The sequence below is a fragment of the Macrobrachium nipponense genome, chromosome 9, assembly GCF_015104395.2.
Source record: "Macrobrachium nipponense isolate FS-2020 chromosome 9, ASM1510439v2, whole genome shotgun sequence".
In the NCBI taxonomy this organism is placed as follows: Eukaryota; Metazoa; Arthropoda; class Malacostraca; order Decapoda; family Palaemonidae; genus Macrobrachium; species Macrobrachium nipponense.
In genome coordinates, this window is record NC_061110.1 from 90,092,355 (window position 1) to 90,118,629 (window position 26,275).

General features: G+C 37.0%; 1 protein-coding gene and 1 long non-coding RNA gene across 6 annotated transcripts in view; one reads left to right on the plus strand and one right to left on the minus strand.

The window, feature by feature from the left end:
• Positions 1 to 10,838, minus strand: part of LOC135218443 (uncharacterized) — a 127,265-nt gene extending 116,427 nt beyond the window's left edge. Inside the window, exons 1-2 of one of the 3 annotated variants that reach the window (XR_010315326.1) lie at positions 9,593 to 10,834; positions 2,775 to 2,886 (exon numbers count right to left, since the gene is read on the minus strand). This is a non-coding gene — a long non-coding RNA (uncharacterized LOC135218443). Of the gene's footprint in view, positions 1 to 2,774; positions 2,887 to 9,592 lie in introns of all 3 variants that reach the window. The other 2 variants (XR_010315328.1, XR_010315327.1) reach the window with 2 other exon arrangements.
• Positions 1 to 26,275, plus strand: part of LOC135218442 (probable sodium/potassium/calcium exchanger CG1090) — a 139,627-nt gene that overhangs the window by 106,455 nt on the left and 6,897 nt on the right. For 2 of the 3 annotated variants that reach the window (XM_064254758.1, XM_064254760.1), the window contains exons 5-11: positions 6,660 to 6,847; positions 7,296 to 7,522; positions 8,463 to 8,498; positions 15,232 to 15,311; positions 17,729 to 17,939; positions 23,390 to 23,491; positions 24,632 to 24,763. In XM_064254758.1, the coding sequence (XP_064110828.1) occupies positions 6,660 to 6,847; positions 7,296 to 7,522; positions 8,463 to 8,498; positions 15,232 to 15,311; positions 17,729 to 17,939; positions 23,390 to 23,491; positions 24,632 to 24,763 (976 nt within the window). The remainder of the gene's footprint in view (positions 1 to 6,659; positions 6,848 to 7,295; positions 7,523 to 8,462; positions 8,499 to 15,231; positions 15,312 to 17,728; positions 17,940 to 23,389; positions 23,492 to 24,631; positions 24,764 to 26,275) is intronic. The other variant, XM_064254759.1, reaches the window with a different exon arrangement.

The following is a 26,275-nucleotide window of genomic DNA, read 5'->3' on the forward strand; positions in this document are numbered from 1 at the left end:
TTGAGGCAAAGGTCGGAGCAGACCTACTTGGTGTGATGAGTTGTCTTTAAAGATTTTGCTTTTACGCCTAAATCGTTATCAATCCCTAAGCTGAACACCGTATGATTTGAAAGCCTGAATTTCATCTCATACATATATATAAATATATTATAATTCCGCGTGGTCTAACCATCGATAAATAACTTCCCTGGGGCTGTCTGTCATAAAACATCCTTTTAACACTGACCGAAAGACGTCCCTTTTGAAAGCGGTGTTATTGATCTTCGGAACAGATTAAGACAGTCCCATCGTGGAAAGAGAGAAGAGAGAGAGAGAGAGAGAGAGAGAGAGAGAGAGAGAGAGATCCGAGGAGCAGTCTCTTTATGGGCCGTCAAATGCGCTGCGTGATCCCCAGGGTGATCTTATCAGCCTTAGGGAGAGAGATGGAAGGGAAAACAGATAAAGAAAAATAAAGAAAAATGAAGGTACAGGATCGAGAAAAAGAAGTGGAGTAGGAATGATAAGGTGAGAAGAAGAGAAAGGTGTATAGGGTCTATTAGGAAGGCAATGATACGCGGAAATGGCGCCAGAAGGATAATGAGCAAAATAGGAAACATTTCTGGGTGATATACTAAGTGGTAATGGCAGGCAAGGGTGGCTCATACTACAAACGCCGAGGAACGCTTAAAAGTTCTACAATTGTCGAACGAAAACGTTGCACAACCTTGTAAGGCCTAACCTAACCTAAACCAGAGCTTGCAACATCGAGTTAACATAGCGTGTGAGGGTCTTAAAGCTTACCTCAGGCATTAATTTCTTTGGACGCAGAAACTGTGTCATCGAAGTCTGAGCTCAAAATCTGGGCGATATCCGTTGGAGAACTTGTTGACGTCGGGTCTTACGAATCTTGGACGCTGACCTGAAGACTTGCTGGGCTGTGTACCCGTGATTATTTCTTCTGCTCGTTTCCCACAGAAAGTTATGCTTCAGAATTTCCTTCTCTTAAATTTCAAACTTTTTCTCCACCTTCTGTTTCCCGAGTACGGGTCTCGGCTCGATAGATACATATTATAGAACTGTCAGCTCTTTTCACTGAACCTTAGAACTCGTCTGAAGTCCATTTTCTTGAGTCATCTTTTAGGAAAGATAATTTTTTTCTTTAAATTGGTGAATAATCAACAATATGCATTATGCACGTCAGTGATGGGAAGTGTCACCTGTGTCAACATCGTAAATTCTGCAGTTGAAAATATGACTTTTAATATTTTCTAATGCGTGCTTTGAAAGTTTCTGATGTTCATTTCAGTGGCAAATTTGTAGTTTTACGGATACTGGGCCATCTCTTATGCCCTGTAATTATGGGGGACCAACTGTGCGAAACAGGGGTATTTTTGGGTAGATGAAAATGCAAAACGAGTGAAATTTAAAGGATTTAATTAACCCAGGACCTTACTTAGCCAAAGAGTTTTGCAGACCCCCTGCACCCTCCGCCAGCAACCTAACCTGACCTTTGCAACTATAAATTAGAGTAAATAAGTAATAATGATAAACAATATGAAAGGGAAAAACTGTAAGAATTAGGTTATGACGTATGGTGGAGTTCCTCTTCCTTCTACACAAATGAGATGAATATTAATTAACTCACGTGACGTTTACAGTGAAGATAATGCGTACAGTTAATAAGGATGATAATAAATATAAACAGTCTGAGAAAATTTTAAGAATACAGGAACACAACCAAAGGGTTTGATCTGTTTGTTAATGGCGCTGTTGTTGGTCAGGCTCTGAGTTTGGGCAGAGAAATTCCAGAGAAAGAAGAAGAAGAAGAAGAAGAAGAAGAAGAAGAAGAAGAAGAAGAAGAAGAAGAAGTTAAGTTGTTGAAATAAGAGATGTATCTAAAAAGAGCTTGTTTTGACGAGTACTTCTAATCTCTTGAGGTGACAGACGGGAGAAAAGAAGAAAGGCAAATACAAGGGAGAGCGAGTGGCAATCATTAGGGATTCTTTGAATAGTAGAAAAAAATAAGCAGGAAAAACACGCTTTTAAAAAAAAACACGTTTTGCTTCGGCCATCTCTCACTTATTCGGCTTTTCCTTATACTACCCTCTTCACAAGTCGAGTTTGTTGGTCATTTATGATTCAAACTGTGTGTTTTTTTTTTTTTTTTTTTTTTTTTTTTTTGGCGTCCTTCTCAGCTCGGATTAAGTACATAAATCACAAAGTATCTGCCTGTTGTTTGTTCAGATACTAACCCCGAATTGTACACAGTTCATGGACACCCCTCTTCCAGCACGCAAGAGTGAATATTTATGCAAATGCAGCGTTATGGAAAGGCATTTGCGCTCTTCAGGTTTCGTGTCCTGGACGTAAAGAAGAGGATAAACAGGATATACATGAGTAGCCTTTAAGCTAAACTTCCTCTGCTGTTGGCACAAATTCACGACAGCTATCAATAGCCTTTTGCTGAGTTGCTCTTCGTTGGAGAATGGTGTCATTTAGTCCGCTGGAAACGCAGGGAAATGAGTTTTGCAAAATATTTTTTCTTTTAAGACCTGAAATTCAGTGGAGTTGATGCTGCTGCAACTTGCAAAAGATAGGAATCCCAAAATCACTTTCGCGTGATATGCAATCCAGCGGACATTATATCAAAGAATAATTGTGTTTCCATCTAATCACTGAAGAGGTGAAGACGTCAGTGAATTCATTTCTGTGTCTAAAATTGAACATTACTATACGCAAGGACCCGCATTGTCTTATAGTCAGTATCATTTAAAACAGTAATGAGACTGGCATACCTGTTTAGGGCAAGGCCGCTACTGCAAGACAATGAGAGCATATTTGATATCTGCTCTTGGGTGATGACACATTCAGCTGTTAGAACGGAGGCATCAGCAGGGCCGTCCCATCCTGGAAAGGAATGGAATATAACATTTAGAAATATAAAATTTAGTGCTGAAAGGAAAATCGAAAGTCAAAAGGTTTGAAAGGTGTAACAGGGAGAACACCTCGCAGTCGCACTATGAGAGGGTGAAAAGTAAGAGGAAAGATAGAGAACATGAACGGAGTTACAGTAAAAGGAATGAAAGGGGTTGCAGCTAGGGGCCGAAGGGACGCTGCAAAGACCCTTAAGTAATGCCCACAGTGCGCTGCGTAAGGTGCACCGACTTTACTAGGGACATCACATCCAGAAAATCCTTGAATTGGTAATTTCCAAGACAGTAATTGTCTACATATCATATCTGTTACGTTAGCCTATTCTCATATATTCAGTTACTTCACGTTTCCCTATTGTAAAAATATCTATGTTGGTTAGTCAGGGTCCTTAGGTACATATCAGGCCGCTGGTCCACCTCAATACCTCACCACTTTTAAGTTCTTGCCATAAGTTGAGGGTTCGCGTTGGCATCAAGTCGTTTCTAAGTAAATCTACCCAAATTGATTTTGTTTGTTTGTATGGTGTTTTTACGTTGCAAGGAACCAGTGGTTATTCAGCAACAGGACCAACGGCTTTACGCGACTTCCGAACCACGTCGAGAGTGAACTTCTATCACCAGAAATACATCTTTCACATCTCAATGGAATGCCCGAGAATCGAACTCGCGGCCACCGAGGTGGTACGCCAGTACCATACCGACCACGCAACTGTGGTGCTTCTACCCAAATTGGCAAATATAGATTATCTGGATTATTAAAGCCTATTTTCCGGAAAGGAGGAAAGGTACTCGAACATCTCTCTCCTTCTGAAGAGATTTTAAAAAATTTATTCTTCCAATTAGGACCAAAGCTAAATTATTTTTTCACTAGAAACGCCTCGAATACGAAATAAAAAAATTTTCCCATTTTCTCAAATTATCGCGGGACCTTAAAGGCGACGCAATAAGGAGAAAGAGAGAGCGACGATGAAGAAGAGAAACGAAACAGGAGCATCCTCACATAAGCCTTGAAAACTCCACTTCCGAAATGTCGACTTGAAGATGCAGAAGAAAATAACATTCAACATCTACTGCTAAAATTGTCAAAAATAACCAATGAATAACTGGAAGATCCAGGGTGTTGGGGGAAGATGAGTAAATAAAGATGTAGCAGAAAATTTCTGGAAATATCTCGAGGAAAAAAAAAAAAAAAAAAAAAAGAACTAAAAGTCGCTGAAGCTCAGCGACCAATATCACACTCTTGACTCTGTATTTGCACTGGAGGCCGGAATAGACCTCCTGCTTTCTCTCGCCCACTTTCTACTCCCGCTGCTGTCAAACAATCTCTCTCTCTCTCTCTCACTAACGAGCGCCAGTATCTTCTACTTCCTTTTATCATTTTTTTTCTCTCTCTCGTTCATACAAACCAATGAGTCCTGTGAAAGTGTTAATGGTTTCCATTCTCTCTATCTCTGATAAACCCACACACCCAAATACCAGCGTCTTCTACTCCCTTTTCCTCTTTCTCTCTCTCTCTCTCATTCATACAAATAGATGAGTCCTGTAAAAGTGCTAATAGTTTCTGTTCTGTTCTCCCGCTTCTCTCTCTCTCTCTCTCTCTCCTTCTCTCTATTAACTATTAAAATCAGAAATAATACAAAGAAAACATAACGAGTACCTTTAAGTGATCACCTCTACGTTACAGGCGAGTTCTGTTCACCCACATCAAATACAAGAATCTATTTCATCCCTCTAATAGCAGAAGTGAAATTTGATAACCAATAGACAATTCCCATTTCGTTTTCGTCTCCTTCTTCTTCTTCTTCTTAAGTTTCGCGTTTGAATCAGATCTTCTTCTTCTTCCTCATCCTCCTCCTCTTCTTCTCAGTGCCAGGCTCAACTCAGATTTTGTTTCAAGTTGGTTCGCCGAGACGGTTACCCGTGTTGCGTAAAAGCCCACCGCAACCGCAAGCGGTATTGTTTTACCGTTACGGCGTAGCCCTGCCCGCAGGATGACACTCCCGCATTAGTTACGACATTGTAACGTCTTGCTAAAATCAAAGGTCTTTCATTGTTTTACTAAGAGGTTTAGACCTTCTCAGGTCTAATATACTTAGGAAGCAGACCCTCTCTCAAGCATACTTTATTAAAAGTAATGGCTACTTCAACAGCGTTACACTAGTAGAGATTCTTCTCTAGAATCGGTGTATATAGTTAAATTTTACAGATAAACTATATCATAGTCGTAAAAGTCATTAACGATTTTCTCTCTTTGTCTGTCTGTCTTGAGGCGAGCTTTCAATATTGTTTTCATTAAGGAAAAACTCTCTATCGCGAGAATATATATAATGTTCTAAAGGGTCCACAATAATATAGTTAAGAGTCCGTGCATAATCTTAACACTGTATTATTGTGGACCATTTAGAACATTCTTTTCATTCTTGGCAATCTTTTGACGCGTTTTCATATCAATTCTACAATACACACACCATAGGGTCAGCTCTCTCTCTCTCTCTCTCTTGACATTGTATGAAACATGTAGTCAATACTGTTTAGTGGAACTTCATTCATAAGAACGATAGAACATTCCTGGCTTCACACTTAACTTTCGAACCAAACTTATGATCCATTCGCATTACTCACGGTTATGTGCAGGTCTCTTCGGTCCCTAGCTGCAATTCCCTTTCATTCCGCATATCTTGTTCGTATTCTCTTCTTCTCCTAATAAGGATTTCACAGCGCAACTGCTTTGAGGTTTTCCTCCTGTTACACCTGTAAAACCTCTTTACTCTCAACTGCCCTTTCAGCGCTGAATGACCTCGTCGTAGTTTATATTCCATTCCTAGTCGGAATTAACGCTTATAGAATAAGAAAAAAATAAAATAAACCCGTAAACCAATCCCTCTAAACCCAGACTAAAAAAAAAAAAATCCCTCTAAACCCAGACTTTTAAAAAAAAATTCCTCTAAACCCAGACTAAAAAAAAAAAAAAAATCAAAAAAAAAATCCCTCTAAACCCAGACTAAAAAAAAAAAAAAATCCCTCTAAACCCAGACTTTTAAAAAAAAATCCCTCTAAACCCAGACTAAAAAAAAATCCCTCTAAACCCAGACTTAAAAAAAAAAAAAATTCCTCTCAAACCCAGTTAAAAAAAAAAAACTTTAAATAAAAAAAAAAAAAACCCAGACTAAAAAAAAAAAAACCCAAAAAAAGTCCCTCTAAACCCAGACTTAACAAACAAACAAAATCCCTCTAAACCCAGTTTAAAAAAAAATCCCTCTAAACCCAATTAAAAAAAAAAAAACCCTCTAACCCAGATAAAAAAAAAAAATCCCTCTAAACCCATAAAAAAAAAAAATCCCTCTAAACCCAGCTAAATCCCTCCCTAACCCAAAGATAAAAAAAACCCAAAAAAAATCCCTCTAAACCCAGACTTTAAAAAAAATCCCTCTAAACCCACTTAAAAAAAAATCTCTAAACCCAGTTAAAAAAAAAAAAATCCTCTAAACCCAGACTTAAAAAAAACCCAAAAAAAATCTCTAAAACCCAGACTAAAAAAAATCCCTCTAACCCACTTAAAAAAAAAAAAAAGCAAATTCTCTGACCAAACCACCTTTTCTTTTTCCCTTCTACAGGACGACAATAAAATATAAACCCGTAAATCAATCCCTCTAAACCCAAACTAAAAAAAAAAAAAAAAAAAAAAAAAAAAAAAAAAAAAAAAAAAAATTCTCTGACCAAAACCCCCTTTCTTATGCCTCCCAACAGGACGACATAGGCATAAGCGGGGTGATAGGCTCAGCCGTCTTCAACATCATGTTCGTGATCTCCGTCTGCGCGCTCTTCGCTGGTCAGGTTATCAGCCTCAACTGGTGGCCGCTGATCCGCGACTCCGCTTACTATTGCATTTCCATATGTGCGCTTCTCATAACAATATCTAACGAGGAGGTGGCATGGTAGGTGTATTTATTTATTTTAAGTCATTAACGCCTGGTAGATGATAGCTCTAAATTTTTCCCTTTTTTTAATTAATCACTAAAGCGAATGATAGACTGTCGTGAAAATGGTATAGAATAATACTGGAGTGGTACCAGAGTATTGATATGCAATGGAATGTATTAGTGATATTAATTTGTTCTACGATAAAAATCTACAGCTATATGAATAAGGTGTATCATTTGTAAAAGATGAAAACAAACTATCGAACGCCTAAGGAGGAACACCGTTAAGGTGTTCGGAAGTCTTTTTTTAATAGTTTACAAATAATACAACGTATTTATATAAATGTGGATTTAAATCATGTAACAGTATAATCGAGATACTGTGAATTACATAGCAATGACAAGAATCCCACGCTCCTATTCAAAATGACGTCACGCGTTGAATCATCGTCTCTTCCCGCAGGTACGAATCCCTCTTCCTGCTCCTGCTGTATGTCCTTTACATCGTCATGATGTACTACAACAACCGGCTGGAGGCCTGGGCCAACACGCTGAACATACCCTTCAAGAACGCCACCAGGGAAGAGAAGTCCTCTTTGTTCGGGACGAAGCCAGTCCCACCCGTAGGAGACGGAGTCAAGGGCGAGGGCAGTCTACCGGATTCCGAGAACCCGACTATGGACGGCCAAGGTTAGTCTAAAACGGGCGCCGTTTTTAGCCTACTTAGCTTCGTCTGTGTTTCGTGTTCTTTATTTTAGAAGATTTGATGACTTTGGTTTCCTTTTAAAAAAGCTGTCACGCTGACATAAAGAGACTCCTTTTGTTTTTTGAGTTAAACGAAATGCTAATAAAATGAATGGCCCCCTTTTGCATGAATAACGCTGGAATGGTTTATGAGTGGTTGGTGGAAATAATTGGGAATGTTTGAACTGACGGGTTCTCAACGGATTCGCTTTGGTCGTTGTGCTGTCTCTCGTTCAAGAGCTGTCGTTTTCACTACCTCTTTAAGAACCATCAAAAATCTAAATAGGACTTGATTCGGAACCAAGAATATGTTGGTGAAGAGAAACATGAATTCATCGCACTACAGAGAAACTAGTAAGAGCTACTCGTCTTCCAGAGGGAACAAGCACGAAAAATATTCATTCGTATATATAAACATAAAAAATATACATTGTATATATAGATACTGATTTCCTTATGTAATTAATTTCAGCTACGTGAAAAGAAGTTTTACTGAACATTAAATACGATGCTAATGAAGATCACGATGATGAACCTCTGCTATGTTCCTCTTTGACTACGTCCTGACTATAGTACGACCTTGTCATCTGTCTAAACCAAAGACTATAACTACTATCACAGACATATTTAATTTATGTTTTTATTATGATTTGCTACTAAGCAAATTACAATATTTTTTGTAGATACTACAAATAAAAAAGTTAAGACAGGAAACACTATTTTCAGATCATTTCTCTAATTAACGGTGATGCATGTAATTTAAATCTATTTGTTTTCTTGTGTTCTCAGTTTTCATTTACCTATCTCATTCGTAAGTTTTAGTTCCGTTTATTTTAATATATATATAAATGTCTTACGTTACTCCTTTATTATTTGTGTTTTACAGATGACATGCCACTACTCAGAAGTTACGGAAGTATTGGTAAGAATCTATGGTGCTTACACTGGTGGCAGTCTGAAAAAGCTTGGGTATACTAATTCCCTCTTTTCTTTTCACAGATATCCATTGCTAAATGTAAAGCTTATTAGCGGACACACATACACACACAAAGTACATATATACACATATATATAGGCCTATGTTTTCAAAATATTACCTCAATAACCAGTTACTGCTTGATTAGTCTAATGTATATCATATTAGCTCATAATGTCTCTTGAACAATTACTTCTGGTACATAACACATTGCCCTTATAATTGTTCCTTGCATTTGTTTTAGTTTGACTTAAATAAGCTTGACACCCTATTTAGATCTCAAATAGATTAAACAATGTTTGTAACTTTTGGCTACACTGATCGCATTAGGAACCATTCCCATAACAACGTCAGTCATCTCTGTGAGAATTGGCCTAAGAAAATACGAACTTTTATGAACTCTGTATTTCAGCATAAACTAAACATTTCGTAAGTGCTCTGAGCATAGAGACTAAACACCTCGCTAAGTGTTTTCAGTTAGAATTCGACGTCCTCATTCGTCATCAATTGCTTTTAATCAAGATACTATCTCCATTTCCTACGGGACCCCTGGCGGTACTATATAGTAAGTTACTCCAAGAGCTTCAACCGAAGCTTCCGTGTAGTACTACTACTACTACCTCTCGTTTTGTACTATTACCTCTCGTTTTCTTTCTTCCCTGGCTGATATTCAGTCTGCAGATCAGCTTTCTAATTCATGTTTTCTTCTGATAAAAAGTATTAGTGAATCTCTTACGCAGTCTTTCCCATTGGTTTCATTTCATGTCGTCCCTTTCGGCTGAATGGTACTAGCTAGGGTCTCGAGATGGCAAACCGTCAGGTAGCCTACTACTAGGTCTACGTCGTTTGATTTCTCAAGAGCTAAAACTGAGTCTAATGATCTAAGTTTGTACTTATTTTCGGTATCTGGCTCCTTTCATTTTTCCTCTGTAGCGTCTTCCATTATTCCACCTTTCTACAAACAGCAATTATCCAGCCATATGGAAAATATACATCTACAACTTAAGAGATAAAATGTTTCGAAACATACAAAGGCCTACCTCCATTTCATAAGCCCTTCTCTCATTCTTGTCCCGGTGCTTTGTCATTTTTCGGCAAACACGACAGTAAGATAGGTGACGTTATGATGTTACTGCAGACAGTATTGCACATTCAACATGGGGTTAAATAATTAAATAACTCATGACGGGTGAAATTTCTTAACAACTCTTGGCGCCCATTTCTCCGAGTCGTCGTCTCCAGTCTCGGCGAGAGGAATGGCAATGGATCATACATAGAGAGTAAAAAACGGATACAGTATATCTTATTGGGAAATAAGTACCTCATTTAATTACCAATTTAAAACTTTGCCGCTATTAATATCTACTCGTGTGTTTTATCAAGTCTTAATTTCAATAAAGTACATTTCATAGCGTTATTTTCATTAACGTAGAAATTTTGCGCATCCATAGAAAACGGTACATATGTCTAGGGACACTACCTTAGTTTTGACAGTAGTTTTATTATGTTATGATATTGTTCGTGTGTGTGTATGTGTGTGTAAGTATGTTGTTAAACAAAGCTGACCTTTCTTATGCCATAAGTTTTTTTCTTAGTTTGATCATATAGCTTTTGTATGTACAGCAGACGAGATGGATGAAGGCTTAAAAGCGACGAAAGGCCAACAAGATTTTATATGATTCAATTTTATCACTCGAGTCGTAATAGTGTCTATTGTTTGCCCTCCAATCTGTTACTGCACCCTTCCTGTACATTTTATACACAACTTTAATATTCCATTCTGTTACTTACCCTAAAAGTAATCTTAAGCACAAGTGAAATGCCAGAACAAAGAAATGACGTTATCATTTGCAAGCATATTGCTTCATTAACCATTTTACCAAGCTAAACGCTTCGAACAGTCTAAGGAGGTAGCATAACGCTTCGCATCTACTAACAAAAGTAGCTATAACCATGTAAAGAGTTCCATAGCCTAACTGTTAAGAGAATAAGTTGAAGGCATTTACCTATAAAGGATGACTAAAGTAGCTATTCTTTGCTTTGCAACCTACTTCCTCTTTAAACAAATGTATCTTTTTCTCATGACAATGTAGCTGCCACTTTTTCTGTTCAAGGTACTCTTAGGTATTATCGTGGTAGTTTATCAAACTTCCTTGGTAATGAGACAGTAAAATTATAAGCATAGTTTCTAGGTTTTTGTCTTTTGTCGTTATATTTTGCATAGTTTATATTTTAGTTATACTAGTTATACCTATCATTTCTCAGCTTGGAGTAATGACGTGGTAAGTTTCAGAATGCTAACAAGATGTAAAAAGTTTAATATTATCTTTATTTATTTAGTTTATATATATATATATATATATATATATATATATTTACTCCTAATTAGCTATTCCGGGATCGAGGTAAAACGAAAACATATCCAAAGACGCTTCTTTGATTTTGGTTATGATGATCGTTTGACTCAAGTCAAAATATCTGGTTTTTACTTTTACAAAAAAGGAAATGAGTCAGAACAGTCAAATTTGTCATCATAGTTATCAGCCATTTTTTCAGTCTTGTTTTGCATATACCAGACATCCATCTATTTCCATTCTTATTATTTTCTGTTTCCTTCTGTTACGCCTCAATTTGTATATCACACTTTTTCCAGATTTCTGTTGCCACCAGATCAATTCAGCCTGACCCTTCCAGTTATTTCCTTTGATTTGTTATTTTCAGGGATCACAACTTCAAAATAAGGAGCCTTCGTCTTATTTCCTTTGATTTGTTATTTTCAGGAATCAGAAGCACATACCAATTAATAAGGAAATAAGCTAAAGACTGGAATATTCAGAAACTTAAGGAAAGAACAGAGATCACTAGGAAGAGTAAAGGACACAAGGTTACGTACCTTTACCCAAGGTCAAAGGTCAAGATAAATGTTGAGGTGAGGTCACTTTAGAGGAAGTATAGAATTCTCTGTAGGACTTTGGAACTGAAAACTTTTTAAAAATTCTAAAAAGAGCGAATTTTGTTGTTCCTTTACAGACGCTATGATTCTTAAACAGCTGAATACTTCTAGAAGTTCTAAAAACTATTCGTTTCAATAAATCTTTGTCATGAGCCTTGATTATTGGAATTTCTTCCAGTATCCACTCAAGCACACAAAGCAATTCTGTCGACAAAGATTATATGAATGACGAATGCACAGCTCATTCGGATATCACTTCGACAACTCCAGTCAAACGACTTTTCAACAGAAAGTGTGGGCCACACTGGTGTCAGATCTCTGTTCTTCTGAAAGGGAGATACTAATGATTTACGAATCCACTCCCAAGCTACCTGCTCCTCCAGCGAAGGCAAAAATGACAATTCTTTGGTTATCAACCAAACAAGATGGAACCTAATCAGTAACGTTCTTGTTTTGGCTGCAATAGCATAAGAAAAACGTGCTATGGGTAAATTATTCCTACAGTGCATTCTTCAGCTATTCCTCTAAGTATTTAATGAAAATCTGACCATATGCTACTCAAAACACGTTTATAAACACAACTGCTTTTATTGTTCATTTAACATGATTATTTTGATCAATAATTTACACTCGAAAAAAATTTACAAGTGTTATTTTTCTCCCTAACATTTCATCCATGAAATCGTAGAGGATAATGCAATTCGGTAATACAGTTTTTGTGTAAATTACAGATGGTAGGCAGTTCCTGGAGACCATAAGTATATTAGAATGATTATCATTCACGCACACAAATGCGTGCATGCGTATAAACATATTCACCATGCGACAGTTCCCGTGGATGAATGTGTCACAAACCAATTCCTAATTGGCTGTTGCTAAGCCAATCACAGGGCTGGAAACTCTCAGTCTCTCGAGAGTTCACACATGCAGGACGTATGTTCCGTCTCTCCTGAGGGATACGTCTTTCACAAGTATCCATCAGGAGAGGTGAATTCTCTCGGGAGACTGAGAGTTTCCAGCCCTGTGATTGGCTTATCAACAGCCAATCAGGGGCGTCGTAAGGAACTGGCCGACACAAAAGATGCACGCCTGATGTGAATCTACTATTGTATACATGTAATTCAGATGCATTTACCAGTAGGCCCTATTGGTGACGTATGGAACTCTACACGATCAGGCTATTAAAAGCGTTTATATAAAGTAATATGATGCTTTAATAATATCATGTGGCCTTTTTTTATTACCCTTAAATGAATAAATTTCAGAGGTCAGTCATTGGCTGTTTCCTACATGCATCAATGCAATACGAGTCTCATAAAACGCTATATGTTTTTTTTCTATTAAACTTATCATTTCTTTATTTCAAAAGGTCTTTGCATGCATGGAATTTCTTAGAGCATTTTTTATATTGTGTATATAAGTGTGCTATTTTCCTGGTGCTTCAAGTGTTTTCAATGATGTTTAGGTTATAACACTTGGTTTTAGTTATCCATAACTTAAGGTTAAGTTTGACAACGTCTTCCCATACGTGCAAATATATATATATATGTATATATACATATATATATATTATATATATATATATATATATATATAGATAGATAGATAGATAGATAGATAATAGATAGATACATATATAGATATCATATATATATATATTATATATATATGTATATATATCTATATCTATCTATCTATCTATCTATCTATCTATATATATATATATATATATATATATATATATGTGTGTGTGTGTGTATGTATATATATATATATATATATATATATATATATATATATATATGTGTGTGTGTGTGTGTGTATATCAGTAGAATTCAACATTAGAATTAGGCAAATTTAAGGTATTGTATGATAAACTAGCATAAATAAATGTTATCTTAATGGAGAGCTCCTTTTCAATCTATGAGTTTCTCTGTCCACAATATATTCTGCAGTCTAACCATTAGATTATTTAAAAAAAATAAAAAAAAACTAATGTTTGCATGTATTCATACACTCTATATGACCTCAGTAATTAACTGATTCGCTTATCCCTCTGTCTGTCTGCTCATGCATCTATTAAGGAGAGTAGAGTAGATTACAAAAGCAACATTATGCAAAAAGTTACCACACTCAATCATAGACTCGGATAATTGCTGTCCGTTGAGTGTGGTAACCTTGTCCCTGTAGACCGAATATGCACATTGCATTAAGACTTATCTACAGTGAGACAAGTAATATTGTAAGGGATTGCTGACCATCTTTCAAAGATTTACGACAGGTAAGCAAAGTTTTTGCAATGTAGTAAAAATTCATTTTTTCCCACATCACAAGCCAAAAGTCAATTCAATGCAAAATACAGTATGCACAGAGAGAAACTCATAACACAGGCTCAAATCAATACATATAATTTTGATGACTAAAAGCTGACTTATGTGTACTATATAGTAGATTCACATCAACCTTGCATTTGATGTCTAGGCCAGTCCCTTACGACGCTCCTGAATGGCTGTTGATAAGCCAATCGCAGGGCTGGAAACTCAGTCTCTCTCGAGAGAGTTTACATAGGCAGGATATATGTTCTATCTCTTCTGAGGGATACGAGGTGGAACATACATCCTACCCGTATGAACTCTCTCGAGAGACTGAGAGTTTCCACCGCTGCGATTGGCTTATCAACAGCCAATCAGGAGCGTCGTAAGGGACGGGCCTAGACATCAAATGCACGGTTGATGTGAATCTACTATAGACATCCATAGTTATTATTATTATTATCATTATTATTATTATTTTGTTTTATTTTTCGCGGTTCAGCCATTCATTTTCTCATCCTTGTGACATGACGTGTTACAGAATGTTCATTTTAACTGGAAATAAGGTGGTAACGATTCTTAATCACTGGCTGTTCAATGGTTTGCATCTTTATCAAAGCTCAGAGCTTCTGAAGTATAAATCACTTGTTTCTCTTGCGGTGAATAAATTACACAGTGTATTCTGATTTATCTTTTCATTGATACGAAAATCACATATCTAAACACGATATCTTAGCCAACGGGTGATTTGGTAAATCTGTAAACTTCAACATTGCTGAGAAAGACGTTTTGCTTTCTGAGTTTTTTTATTAATGAAATATGGAAAATAAATCAATCAATAGAAAATAAATAGGTCAAAGGAAGAGTAAACGATATATCGTTGGATTAAAAGTCACGGGCAACGGGTGGTTTTGTAGATTTGTAAACTTCAACATTGCTTAGAAAGACGTTTTGCTCTATTTTTCATATATATGTATAAACCACGAAAGCTAAAGCAATCAATAAAAAAATAAATTTGTAAAGTAATAATAAAGACGTTTTGCTTTCCGAGTTTAATATTTGTAAAACGCTAAATATAAATAATTCAGTGAAAGAATGAACAGGTAAAGGGAAGATTACATTCGCTCATACGTCAGAGCGTCGAGATTTCGCCTTTTAATCAAACTTGTGAGGTAAACAAGTGGATACCAAGTAAACAGATAACCTAATAAATTAACAAATACAAAAAATATATTAGTTTAAATATGGAGTGTATTTCTCATGCCACTAGAATCTATTTATCGTAAGATCGGAATAAAGGGACGGAAATCCCACGACTGTGAGAGATCGAATAGAGAATTCGAACTGTAAATCCTTATTGACCATAATCGGCAACACTTAACAAATTCACTGAAACTATTCATTATTTTTAAAGGTGGAGATGGCATCGCTAAGCAACCAGAGCCAGTGGAGGTCGAGGCTGCCACAACGAAGTCGATGGTACCTGAAATGAAGGTGAGGCTAGTGGTTAGTTTTATATATATAGATTATATTATATATATATATATATCTATATATATATATATATATATATATATATATAGGAGCTGACGGTAAATTTCCCCCGTCGATATCACTTTAACCAATGGCAGAGTCCTCCGCGGTTCGAGTAGCCAATTGCGATTAACCTCGGGGATATCGACTGTGGCTTTTTACCGTCAGCTCCCATAAGAGCAAAATTTGACTGTTAAATTATGCCATTAATCATTAGACGTTTTGATACTATTTTTATTTCCATGACTCACGCGTATTTACGCATTATTTAATTTTTAAAAAGTTAGTTTAAAAAGAATTACTATGAGATTCAGGGCTTCTGTAACACGGTCTTTTTGGCAATAACTTTTTATCTATGCATTTCCTAGATATAACGCTTATTCAGAATACACATTATATCTACACATAAATTTTGACTGTATTCTGCATTACGTAGGTTGAATATATTTGGTACTTATAATGTAAAAGAGACTATTTTTGAAGACGGGCCAACTTACTCAGAGATAAGGTTTCGAACGCACTCGTTACGTAACTTATGACAGCATTTCTTCCCTCTTTCTCGATGGATGATTGGCTATACGTAACGAAGGCTATACCTCTGGCAACAATGACAAAAATTTAAATACAAGCAAAGCAGTACAATACACCTTTATGAACTCTGAATCCTCTCCACTGATAATTGTCATAATGAACAAACCAACAAAATATGTTAATAAATACAAAAACACTTCGATTATTAGTCTAACTCACAAAATAAGTGTCCTAAGAAATTATAATCTACTTTACAGGTCACAATCAGATTGACAAGATGTAGGGAATAGTTGGTAATTTTCAAAGACATAGTAGACAAGCTTGATTTGATAACTGCTGTATCCAATGTCAAGCCATTTTTATTTATCGGCTATTTACCTATTTACTAAAAAAAAAAAAAAAAAAGACGGTACCGTATTTTGGCTTTAAACCTTCACCAATAATTATTGTCAGAATGATGACTTCATGAGGCTCCACCCACTTTGGCCTCGTTATAATTCAGGATAACACTGAAGGCTATCATGGATATTGTTGTATTAGAAAATCTAACTTCTGGCTATAAAAACTCATTTCTCGAGTAGTTGTAAGAAGTGCTAAATGATCCTCAGGGATCCCAGCAGTTGGCCTAAACGTTTAATTCAAGTATATTGCTGCTATTACTAATTTTGCGGCACTACTGCTACAGTAGTATTACTACGCTAGCACAGATACCCCACCCACATCTATGTATCGTTCCGCCATTCATAAGTCTTTATATCCAACATGGTCGTACAGACTAAAGAAGAAGAAAAAAAATTATATCGGATGATCCGTTGGTCTGCTGAAGATTTTAGCACATATAAGCTTGTATTTACTTTGGATAAAAATCTTATCTTAAAAGATAGTTATATAAAGGCTGTGTACATACAATCTCTCTCTTTCTCTCTCTCTCTCTTGGTGGCATAGTGAATAGTTAATGGAAATGTTCAAAATCCTGAATGACATTACAAGTATTATAATCACGTTACGCTAAATACAAATCAGACCATAAACATTGGATTTAAACTAGAAACTGACTAATTACCTATTCAGGCTATAGTAAGTATGGCCACGGGCTTTCTCTTGACTGTATAAAGTTGCAAGTCGTAAGACAAATGCAGTTTTGCGACCACGGGGACAATTCCAAATCCTGTTAGCCATTCTTGACTACTATGGGTTTCAGAGCCGATGGAATAAGGTGAATGGGTTTCTGTCTGGTGGATGGGCGAGGCAACATTTCGTAAAACGATATTTACCTTGCTTACGTAATGAATGTTTTTCGACTCTTGGCTCGCAATCATTGGCCATGGCGTCGGCTATATCATTTTTACTCTACAAAAATTAAAACTATCGTGTTTAGGTTATTGATAATGCTGTTAAAATTTGTGTGTAGTTGTAAAATATACATATGTCAACTTTCAGCTACATCCGATGCTTTGATAAGGAGCAAAATCCAAAAAACCGTGTTACAGAGGCCCTGAATTTCATAGTAGGTTTCTTGGAGTTCATAGTAACAGGTATTTTTACAATTTTTCTCAAAACTTAAAAGCAAATTTTGACTTTTTAGGTATTTTAGCACCAACTGTCTGGAAGTTGGAAGTCATTTTCCCCTCATCAGTCAAGTTTAAATTGCAGAAGCTGTGATGTGTAGTGAGCCTGAAGTTTAAAGAAAAAATATTAGTGTTTAAACCCTTCACCGCCACTTATTTAGCTTGGAATTCTAACCATTTCCACACCAAAATCCTATAGGAGGCTCTTTCAGCGATTCCATTTCTAACTCCAATCTATTTCCTACTATTTTTTCAAGTCCTCTTGCCACATTCCAACAGGACGAAAACGAATCTCCCTGGACGATGCCCATCGGGGTATGCGAGCGGATAAAGTGGGTTATAACGCTCCCCCTTGTGGCATTCCACCACTTCACGACTCCCGACTGTCGCACGGAACGGTTCCGACGGTGGTTCCTGCTGACCTTCATCCTCAGTATGATATGGATCGCCCTCTACTCCTACATCATGGTCTGGATGATCACTATAATAGGTGAGATTCGGTCCCGAAGTGGGTCAGCTTCGATCGTGAAGTAGGTGAGATTCAATCTTAAAATAGGTGAGGTTCAGTCACGATGTAGGTCAGGTTCAATCGAGAAGTAGGTGAGGTTCAGTCTTAAAATAGGTCAGGTTCAGTCTTTTTGTTTACCTTGTAACTTTCTGTTCAACTGTATCTCATTTGTGGCTCGACGATGTCTCATGAGAGGACGAAAGCGCTCGGCTGCGAATTTCGACCTGTTATTTTTCCTGTGCTATTCGCTTTTATATATAAATATTATATATGTATATTTATATATATATAATATTATATAATATTATCTATATATATATATAGTAATATATATAATTAATATATATAATTAAATTATATACATATATACATTACAGTCTAGAACATGTGGAAGGTAGTGTTTTCCTTTTTCAAACACAATAGAAAAATAAACCCAGGTATCTGTAAAGGCCTTTTCATGGTCTATTTTTTAAAACTCTCAGAATCCAGGAGCTTTGTCACATTTGTAGATAAGTCCGTTTTTTTTTTTAATTCCATGGGAGGATACGAAATACCAGGTAGCCAGAGCATTTGCAGCTCGGTTTTTAAAAGAAAAAAGTGAAATGTAAAAAAGTAAACTTGAAGGTGTACGTACCCAACCGCCCTACACAAACATTTGCCGACTGACCCATATCTGTCTGTTTGGCTGCCTGATTGTCTGCGTCAGTATCTCTAGTACATACATGCATACACACATTCGTATAGATGAGGATTAATATTCATATTTCCCATTATATTCTGTTACTTCTTTCCAATGAACACCATAGTCTTTGGAAGTTTGAATTTCAAGTCAGTGGCCCCTCTGAACTTGTTCCATATGAACAGGGTTCGTCTTCTGATAATAATAATAATAATAATAAAATAATAATAATAATAATAATATGGAGATGCTACATCAGAAGCAACCCGACGGAGAGAGGATATAGAAGAAGATTGGTCAACATCTGGAATGAGAGGAATAACACCCCCCAAACAGAGCAGAGGCTGGCAGACCAAGTAAGGAACATAAAGAAAAAGAACTGGCTCTCCCCAACAGAAAGAGAAGAACTGGAAAGGGAAATGTCACACGACAACGAATTACACGAAGACGAACTGAGAGACGATGCCACAGAAGACGACAGGGAGGATGAGGTATCAAACAACGACACACAAAGAAACACCGACGAAGTAACAGAGAGGACGGAATGGGTAGAAAAGATTAGACAATGGATGGAGCCAGGTACAGAGAGAACAAAGATCCCCTCCATGAAAGCCTACAACACCAAGAAATTAAGGGAGAAAACAAGTGAGGTCAATGAAATAATGGGCATAATACACACCACCAGTATCACAGAAACAAATAACTTGGTATATGCAGGAGCAAGATTAGTAGCAGAACTGATGGGGACACGAACACCAACGCCACCAACACAACCAACCCAAGAAACAAACCAAAACGCAACCTCCTTGGAAAAGGCGTCCTGGAAAAGCAAATCATGGTGATGAGATCTGACTTGAGTAAACTGAAAGAGATGGCAGAAAAAAGGCTAAGAAGCAAGAAAACAAGGGAGGAACTCAACGAGAAATACAAACTACAAGAGAGGGGACTAAACAACACAATAGAGGATGTAAAACAGAGGCTTAAGGCCAAAGCACATAAGATCCAACGGTACACGAACAGGAATAAGGGATACCAACAGAACAAACTATTCGGAACCAACCAGAAAAGACTATACAGCCAACTAACAGGGGAAGACAACCACCCAGAAATTCCTGAAGCCGAACCAAGTAAGAGACTCTGGGAAAACATATGGAGCAATCCGGTATCACACAACAAACATGTAACATGGCTCCAGGAAGTCAAGGAAGAAGAAACAGGGAGAATAAAACAAAGATTCACAGAGATCACGACAGACACAGTCAGACACCAACTAAAGAAAATGCCAAACTGGAAAGCCCCAGGTCCCGATGAAGTCCATGGATACTGGCTGAAAAACTTCAAGGCCCTACACCCACGAATAGCAGAACAACTCCAGCATTGTATCTCAAATCACCAAGCACCCAAATGGATGACCACAGGAAGAACATCCTTAGTACAAAAAGACAAGAGTAAGGGAAATATAGCCAGTAACTACAGGCCTATCACCTGCCTACCAATAATGTGGAAGTTACTAACAGGTATCATCAGTGAAAGGCTATATAACTACCTAGAGGAGACAAACACCATCCCCCACCAACAGAAAGGCTGCAGAAGGAAGTGTAGGGGCACGTAAGACCAGCTCCTGATAGACAAAATGGTAATGAAGAACAGTAGGAGAAGGAAAACCAACCTAAGCATGGCATGGATAGACTATAAGAAAGCCTTCGACATGATACCACACACATGGCTAATAGAATGCCTGAAAATATATGGGGCAGAGGAAAACACCATCAGCTTCCTCAAAAATACAATGCGCAACTGGAATACAATACTTACAAGCTCTGGAATAAGACTAGCAGAGGTTAATATCAGGAGAGGGATCTTCCAGGGCGACTCACTGTCCCCACTACTCTTCGTAGTAGCCATGATTCCCATGACAAAAGTACTACAGAAGATGGATGCCGGGTACCAACTCAAGAAAAGAGGCAACAGAATCAACCATCTGATGTTCATGGACGACATCAAGCTGTATGGTAAGAGCATCAAGGAAATAGATACCCTAATCCAGACTGTAAGGATTGTATCTGGGGACATCAGGATGGAGTTTGGAATAGAAAAATGCGCCTTAGTCAACATACAAAAAGGCAAAGTAACGAGAACTGAAGGGATAAAGCTACCAGATAGGAGCAACATCAAACACATAGATGAGACAGGATACAAATACCTGGGAATAATGGAAGGAGGGGATATAAAACACCAAGAGATGAAGGACACGATCAGGAAAGAATATATGCAGAGACTCAAGGCGATACTCAAGTCAAAACTCAACGCCGGAAATATGATAAAAGCCATAAACACACATGCAGTCCAGTAATCAGATACAGCGCAGGAATAGTCGAATGGACGAAGGCAGAACTCCGCAGCATAGATCAGAAAACCAGGAAACATATGACAATACACAAAGCACTACACCCAAGAGCAAATACGGACAGACTATACATAACACGAAAGGAAGGAGGGAGAGGACTACTAAGTATAGAGGACTGCGTCAACATCGAGAACAGAGCACTGGGGCAATATCTGAAAACCAGTGAAGACGAGTGGCTAAAGAGTGCATGGGAAGAAGGACTAATAAAAGTAGACGAAGACCCAGAAATATACAGAGACAGGAGAAAGACAGACAGAACAGAGGACTGGCACAACAAACCAATGCACGGACAATACATGAGACAGACTAAAGAACTAGCCAGCGATGACAATTGGCAATGGCTACAGAGGGGAGAGCTAAAGAAGGAAACTGAAGGAATGATAACAGCGGCACAAGATCAGGCCCTAAGAACCAGATATATTCAAAGAACGATAGACGGAAATAACATCTCTCCCATATGTAGGAAGTGCAATATGAAAAATGAAACCATAAACCACATAGCAAGTGAATGCTCGGCACTTGCACAGAACCAGTACAAAAAGAGGCATGATTCGGTGGCAAAAGCCCTCCACTGGAGCCTGTGCAAGAAACATCAGCTACCTTGCAGTAATAAGTGGTACGAGCACCAACCTGAGGGAGTGATAGAAAACGATCAGGCAAAGATCCTCTGGGACTATGGGATCAGAACGGATAGGGTGATACGTGCAAACAGACCAGACGTGACGTTGATTGACAAAGTCAAGAAGAAAGTATCACTCATAGATGTCGCAATACCATGGGACACCAGAGTTGAAGAGAAAGAGAGGGAAAAAATGGATAAGTATCAAGATCCTGAAAATAGAAAAAAGAAGGATATGGGATATGCCAGTGGAAATCGTACCCATAATCATAGGAGCACTAGGCACGATCCCAAGATCCCTGAAAAGGAATCTAGAAAAACTAGAGGCTGAAGTAGCTCCAGGACTGATGCAGAAGAGTGTGATCCTAGAAACGGCGCACATAGTAAGAAAAGTGATGGACTCCTAAGGAGGCAGGATGCAACCCGGAACCCCACACTATAAATACCACCCAGTCGAATTGGAGGACTGTGATAGAGTAAAAAAAAAAAAAGAAAAAAAAAAAAAAAAAAAAAAAAAAAAAAAAAAAAAATAATAATAATAATAATAATAATAATAATAATAATAATAATAATAATAATAAAATAATAATAATAATAATAATAATAATAATAATAATGGAAAATTTCACCCGTTCAGGAGAGTACAAACAAATGCAACTTTAAGGTCAGTTAACAATTAAAGAATAAAAGGGAATTTTTTTTTGTTTTTTTAATGACATCAAAAAGCATAATTTCGCCGATTTTTATTGTGATATTGCGACAAATTATATATATATATATATATATATATATATATATATATATATATATATATATGTGTGTGTGTGTGTGTGTGTATATCAAATGGTGCGAACATGTAGACATCAGAGGGTTACCGAAACTCAGAAGATCAATTAAGAGTTTATTATGAGATACGATTCGTGTCATCCTGACACATCATCAGTCTGTGATGTAAAACAATTCACATTTATAAAAAATATATAAAGTCTACATGCTATTTTAAAAAAGGAAAACATAAAATACTAAAGTTATTCATAAAAATTATTGTTAAAAGCTAAAAATACTAAAATTATTTACAAGGTGACATTAAAATTGAAGAGATTTATGATTAAAAAGGAATATTAACCTTAATAAAGCTAATGTCACCTTGTAAATAATTTTAGTATTTTTAGCTTTTCACAATAATTTTTATGAATAACTTTAGCATTTTATGTTTTCCTTTTTTAAAATAGCATGTAAACTTTATATATTTTTTATAAATGTGAATTCATTTTACATTACAGACTGATGATGTGTCAGGATGACACGAAACGTATCTCATAATAAACTCCTTAATTGATCTTCTGAGTTTCGGTAACCCTTCTGAATGTATAATTATTATTATCCCTATATTATATATTATTATATATTATTATATAATATATACAAATATATATGATGTATATATAATAAATATATAGTATATATATATTATATATATATATAAATATATAATAATATATCTATATAATATATATATATCATATTTATGATTATGTGTGTGTGTGTGTGTGTGTGAGTACCACTTCACTTGCTGTTATGATGGTCAAATAATCCATCGTAATTCAAGGTTTCAGACTGAAGAACTATGCCTTAAAGTAAAGCACAAGAATGCCGTTCTCATAACTCTAGTGTTATTATAATTGACAAAGATTCACTTAATGACACAGTTTAATATTTTCTCCCAGGTTTCACGCTCGGGATCCCAGACACAGTCATGGGTCTCACACTAATCGCTGTTGGAGTGTCTGTTCCTGATGCCCTATCATCTTTATGCGTTGCTAAGCAAGGTGGGTATCTCCCATAGTACAGATTCACATCAACCGTGCATCCGATGTCTAGGCCAGTAGTCCCTTACGACGCTTCTGGTTGGCTGTTGATAAGCCAATCACAGGGCTGGAAACTCTCAGTCTCTCTCGAAAGAGTTCACATAGGCAGGTTGTATGTCCCACCTCTCCTGAGGGATACGTCTTTCAAAAGAGGTGGAACATGCATCCTGCCTATGTGAACTCTCTCGAGAGAGACTGAGAGTTTCCAACCCTGTGATTGGCTTATCAACAGCCAATCAGGAGCGTCGTAAGGGACATCGGATGCACGGTTGATGTGAATGTACTCCAGTATTCTGATTTTTTTTTTTTATGGCGGGAAGGTGCGGGGGTGGGGGGGGGCGGGGTTGCGGCGGGGGCTGCAATAGTCCTAAGGTTCCTTAGGGTGATTTTGACATTTTTGGAAGGTCTCTTAGGTCCCAGAGTCCTATGGTCCACAATAGACCTCTTTTATCCTTTCTGTACTTTATAATATTTAATGCAAAGACCCAAGGTTATACTAACCCTCCATTTCTTCTGGTTTATGGTGATTTCATTGTCTGTTTTTCATTATTTAATTATCTATTTTTTTCATTTTAATTGGGATGAGTTTCTAATTATAGTAAAGCTTCCAGCTCTCGTGATTTTTAATCATTTGATCATTTGTAATGTCTTGATTATCCATCTAATTATTCTAATTGGGATGAGCTGCTAATTAGATTAAACCACCCAGCTGTAGTGTTTTAATGACTTAATTATCCATTTTCAAAATTATTATATTATCTAATTTTAAAATGATTATATTATCTAATTTTAAAGTCATTATATTATCTATTTCTAACCTATTTAGTTATCTATCTAATCTCCTTAATTGGGCTCATTGGCTAATTACAGTCAACCGTCCAGCTTTCATGTTTTTTTTTTAAATTATTTAGTGATCTAATTATCTAGTTATTTAATTGTTCAACTATTTAATTCTCTATTTAATCATTTTCATGTGGATGTGTTGGTAGTTAGAGTACACTTTTCAAGAGGCTAACACAACGGAAAGTAATAAATTCACGCAAAAGATTTGTTTACCCTACGTCATCAAGAGCGACGAAGTAATGTTTCTCACTCTCGCAGGTTTTGGAGACATGGCTGTCAGCAACGCCATCGGGAGCAACGTCTTCGACATCTTGTTGTGTTTAGGGCTCCCGTGGTTCCTGAAGACAGCTGTAGTTTACCCGGGCACCACCGTGCCTGTGGAGAGCAGAGGTATTTATAAGATCTTGATTCTGTTTCCTAGAAGTCGTGTGCTTCGATTCATATTCGCAATGTTTACTTTTGTTGATGTCGTGAAACTGATACGTCAGTTTTTTTGTGAATGAAGTGTTGTTTCTAGTAGTGAAAACCAATGATTTCGTACGCAGATTATGAAGAATCTTTACTAAAATGCATATTGTAGATAACAAAAGAACAACATTATTCAGTCATGACCCACATTCTTGATTACACAGTATTAACTTATTAACTCGGATATTGTATGCATAAACATACTTACCAACCGCCAAGTAAGCCAAATGGGCATTTTCCATGTATATTTGTTTCATGTAGTTGTCTAAAATGCTATCGTTTAAGTCTGGAATACTTGAATATGTTGAAGATTTACGCCTAAATATATGATCCCATTCTGTGTAGAAGAAACGAAAGTAATTAGTAAGAATGACCTCACTATAGTAGATTCACATTAACCGTGCATCTGATGTCCAGACTAGTCTCTTACGACGCTCCTGATTGGCTGTTGATAAACCAATCACAGGGCTGGAAACTCTCATTCTCTCGAGAGTTCACATAGGCAGGATGTATGTTCCATTTCTTCTGAGGGATATTTTTGAAAGACGTATCCCTCATGAGAAGTGGAACATTCATCCTGCCTGTGTGAACTCTCGAGTAAGACTGAGAGTTTCCAGCCCTGTGACTGGCTCATCAACAGCCAATCAGGAGCGTCATAAGGGATTTGCCTAGGCGTCAGATACACGGATGATGTGAATCTACTATAGCTATAGCATACCTCAATGAGCATTCTCCTTGTTCGGGGTCAAATTGTCATTATTATCAGTATTAATATTAAGAGTGTTCATTCATTCATGTGAGTGGACGATGTGTCTACACACATCGTGCAAGCCAAAAAGAAACCTTCCAAGACCGCACACTGAATAGGAGAGGATGTTAATCATGAAAACATTAAATAATACTATCAAGTAAAGAGAGGAAGGAATTCTTTTGACAGTTCAGCTGTTCTTTGAGTATAGTATCCAAAGTACCTTTTCTAAAACAACAAAAAATTTAAAATGATGAAAATGGACGGAGTAAGGAATGCCCTTCCATGACTGGAAGTCAACGGCTATAGTACAACCCCAGAATCATGAAAAAACTGTTATGTGGTCACGGCTATAGTACAACCCAAGATTCATGGAAAAAACTGTTACGTGGTCACTACTGCAACTGGCGAGTCTGTCAAAGTTGGGCTTTAAGATGACCTTTCTAAAGCAGACCAGGAGTGGGGCAAGAGTATCTATAAAAAAAAAGGGTATCTAAAAACGACTAACTGGTCCCTTGATTACAAATCCAGGTGTTTGAATTAGCCTCACTTTCTAACTTCCTCAAATGTTTTTGGATGCGATTTATGGTCCTATACGCCTACGGAGTTGACGTCCGCAACTGTTGCAGTTTTCTTGTGAAGTGAGATTTTCTCCTTCTTTCCCCCCCACCCCCGGCAACTATTCC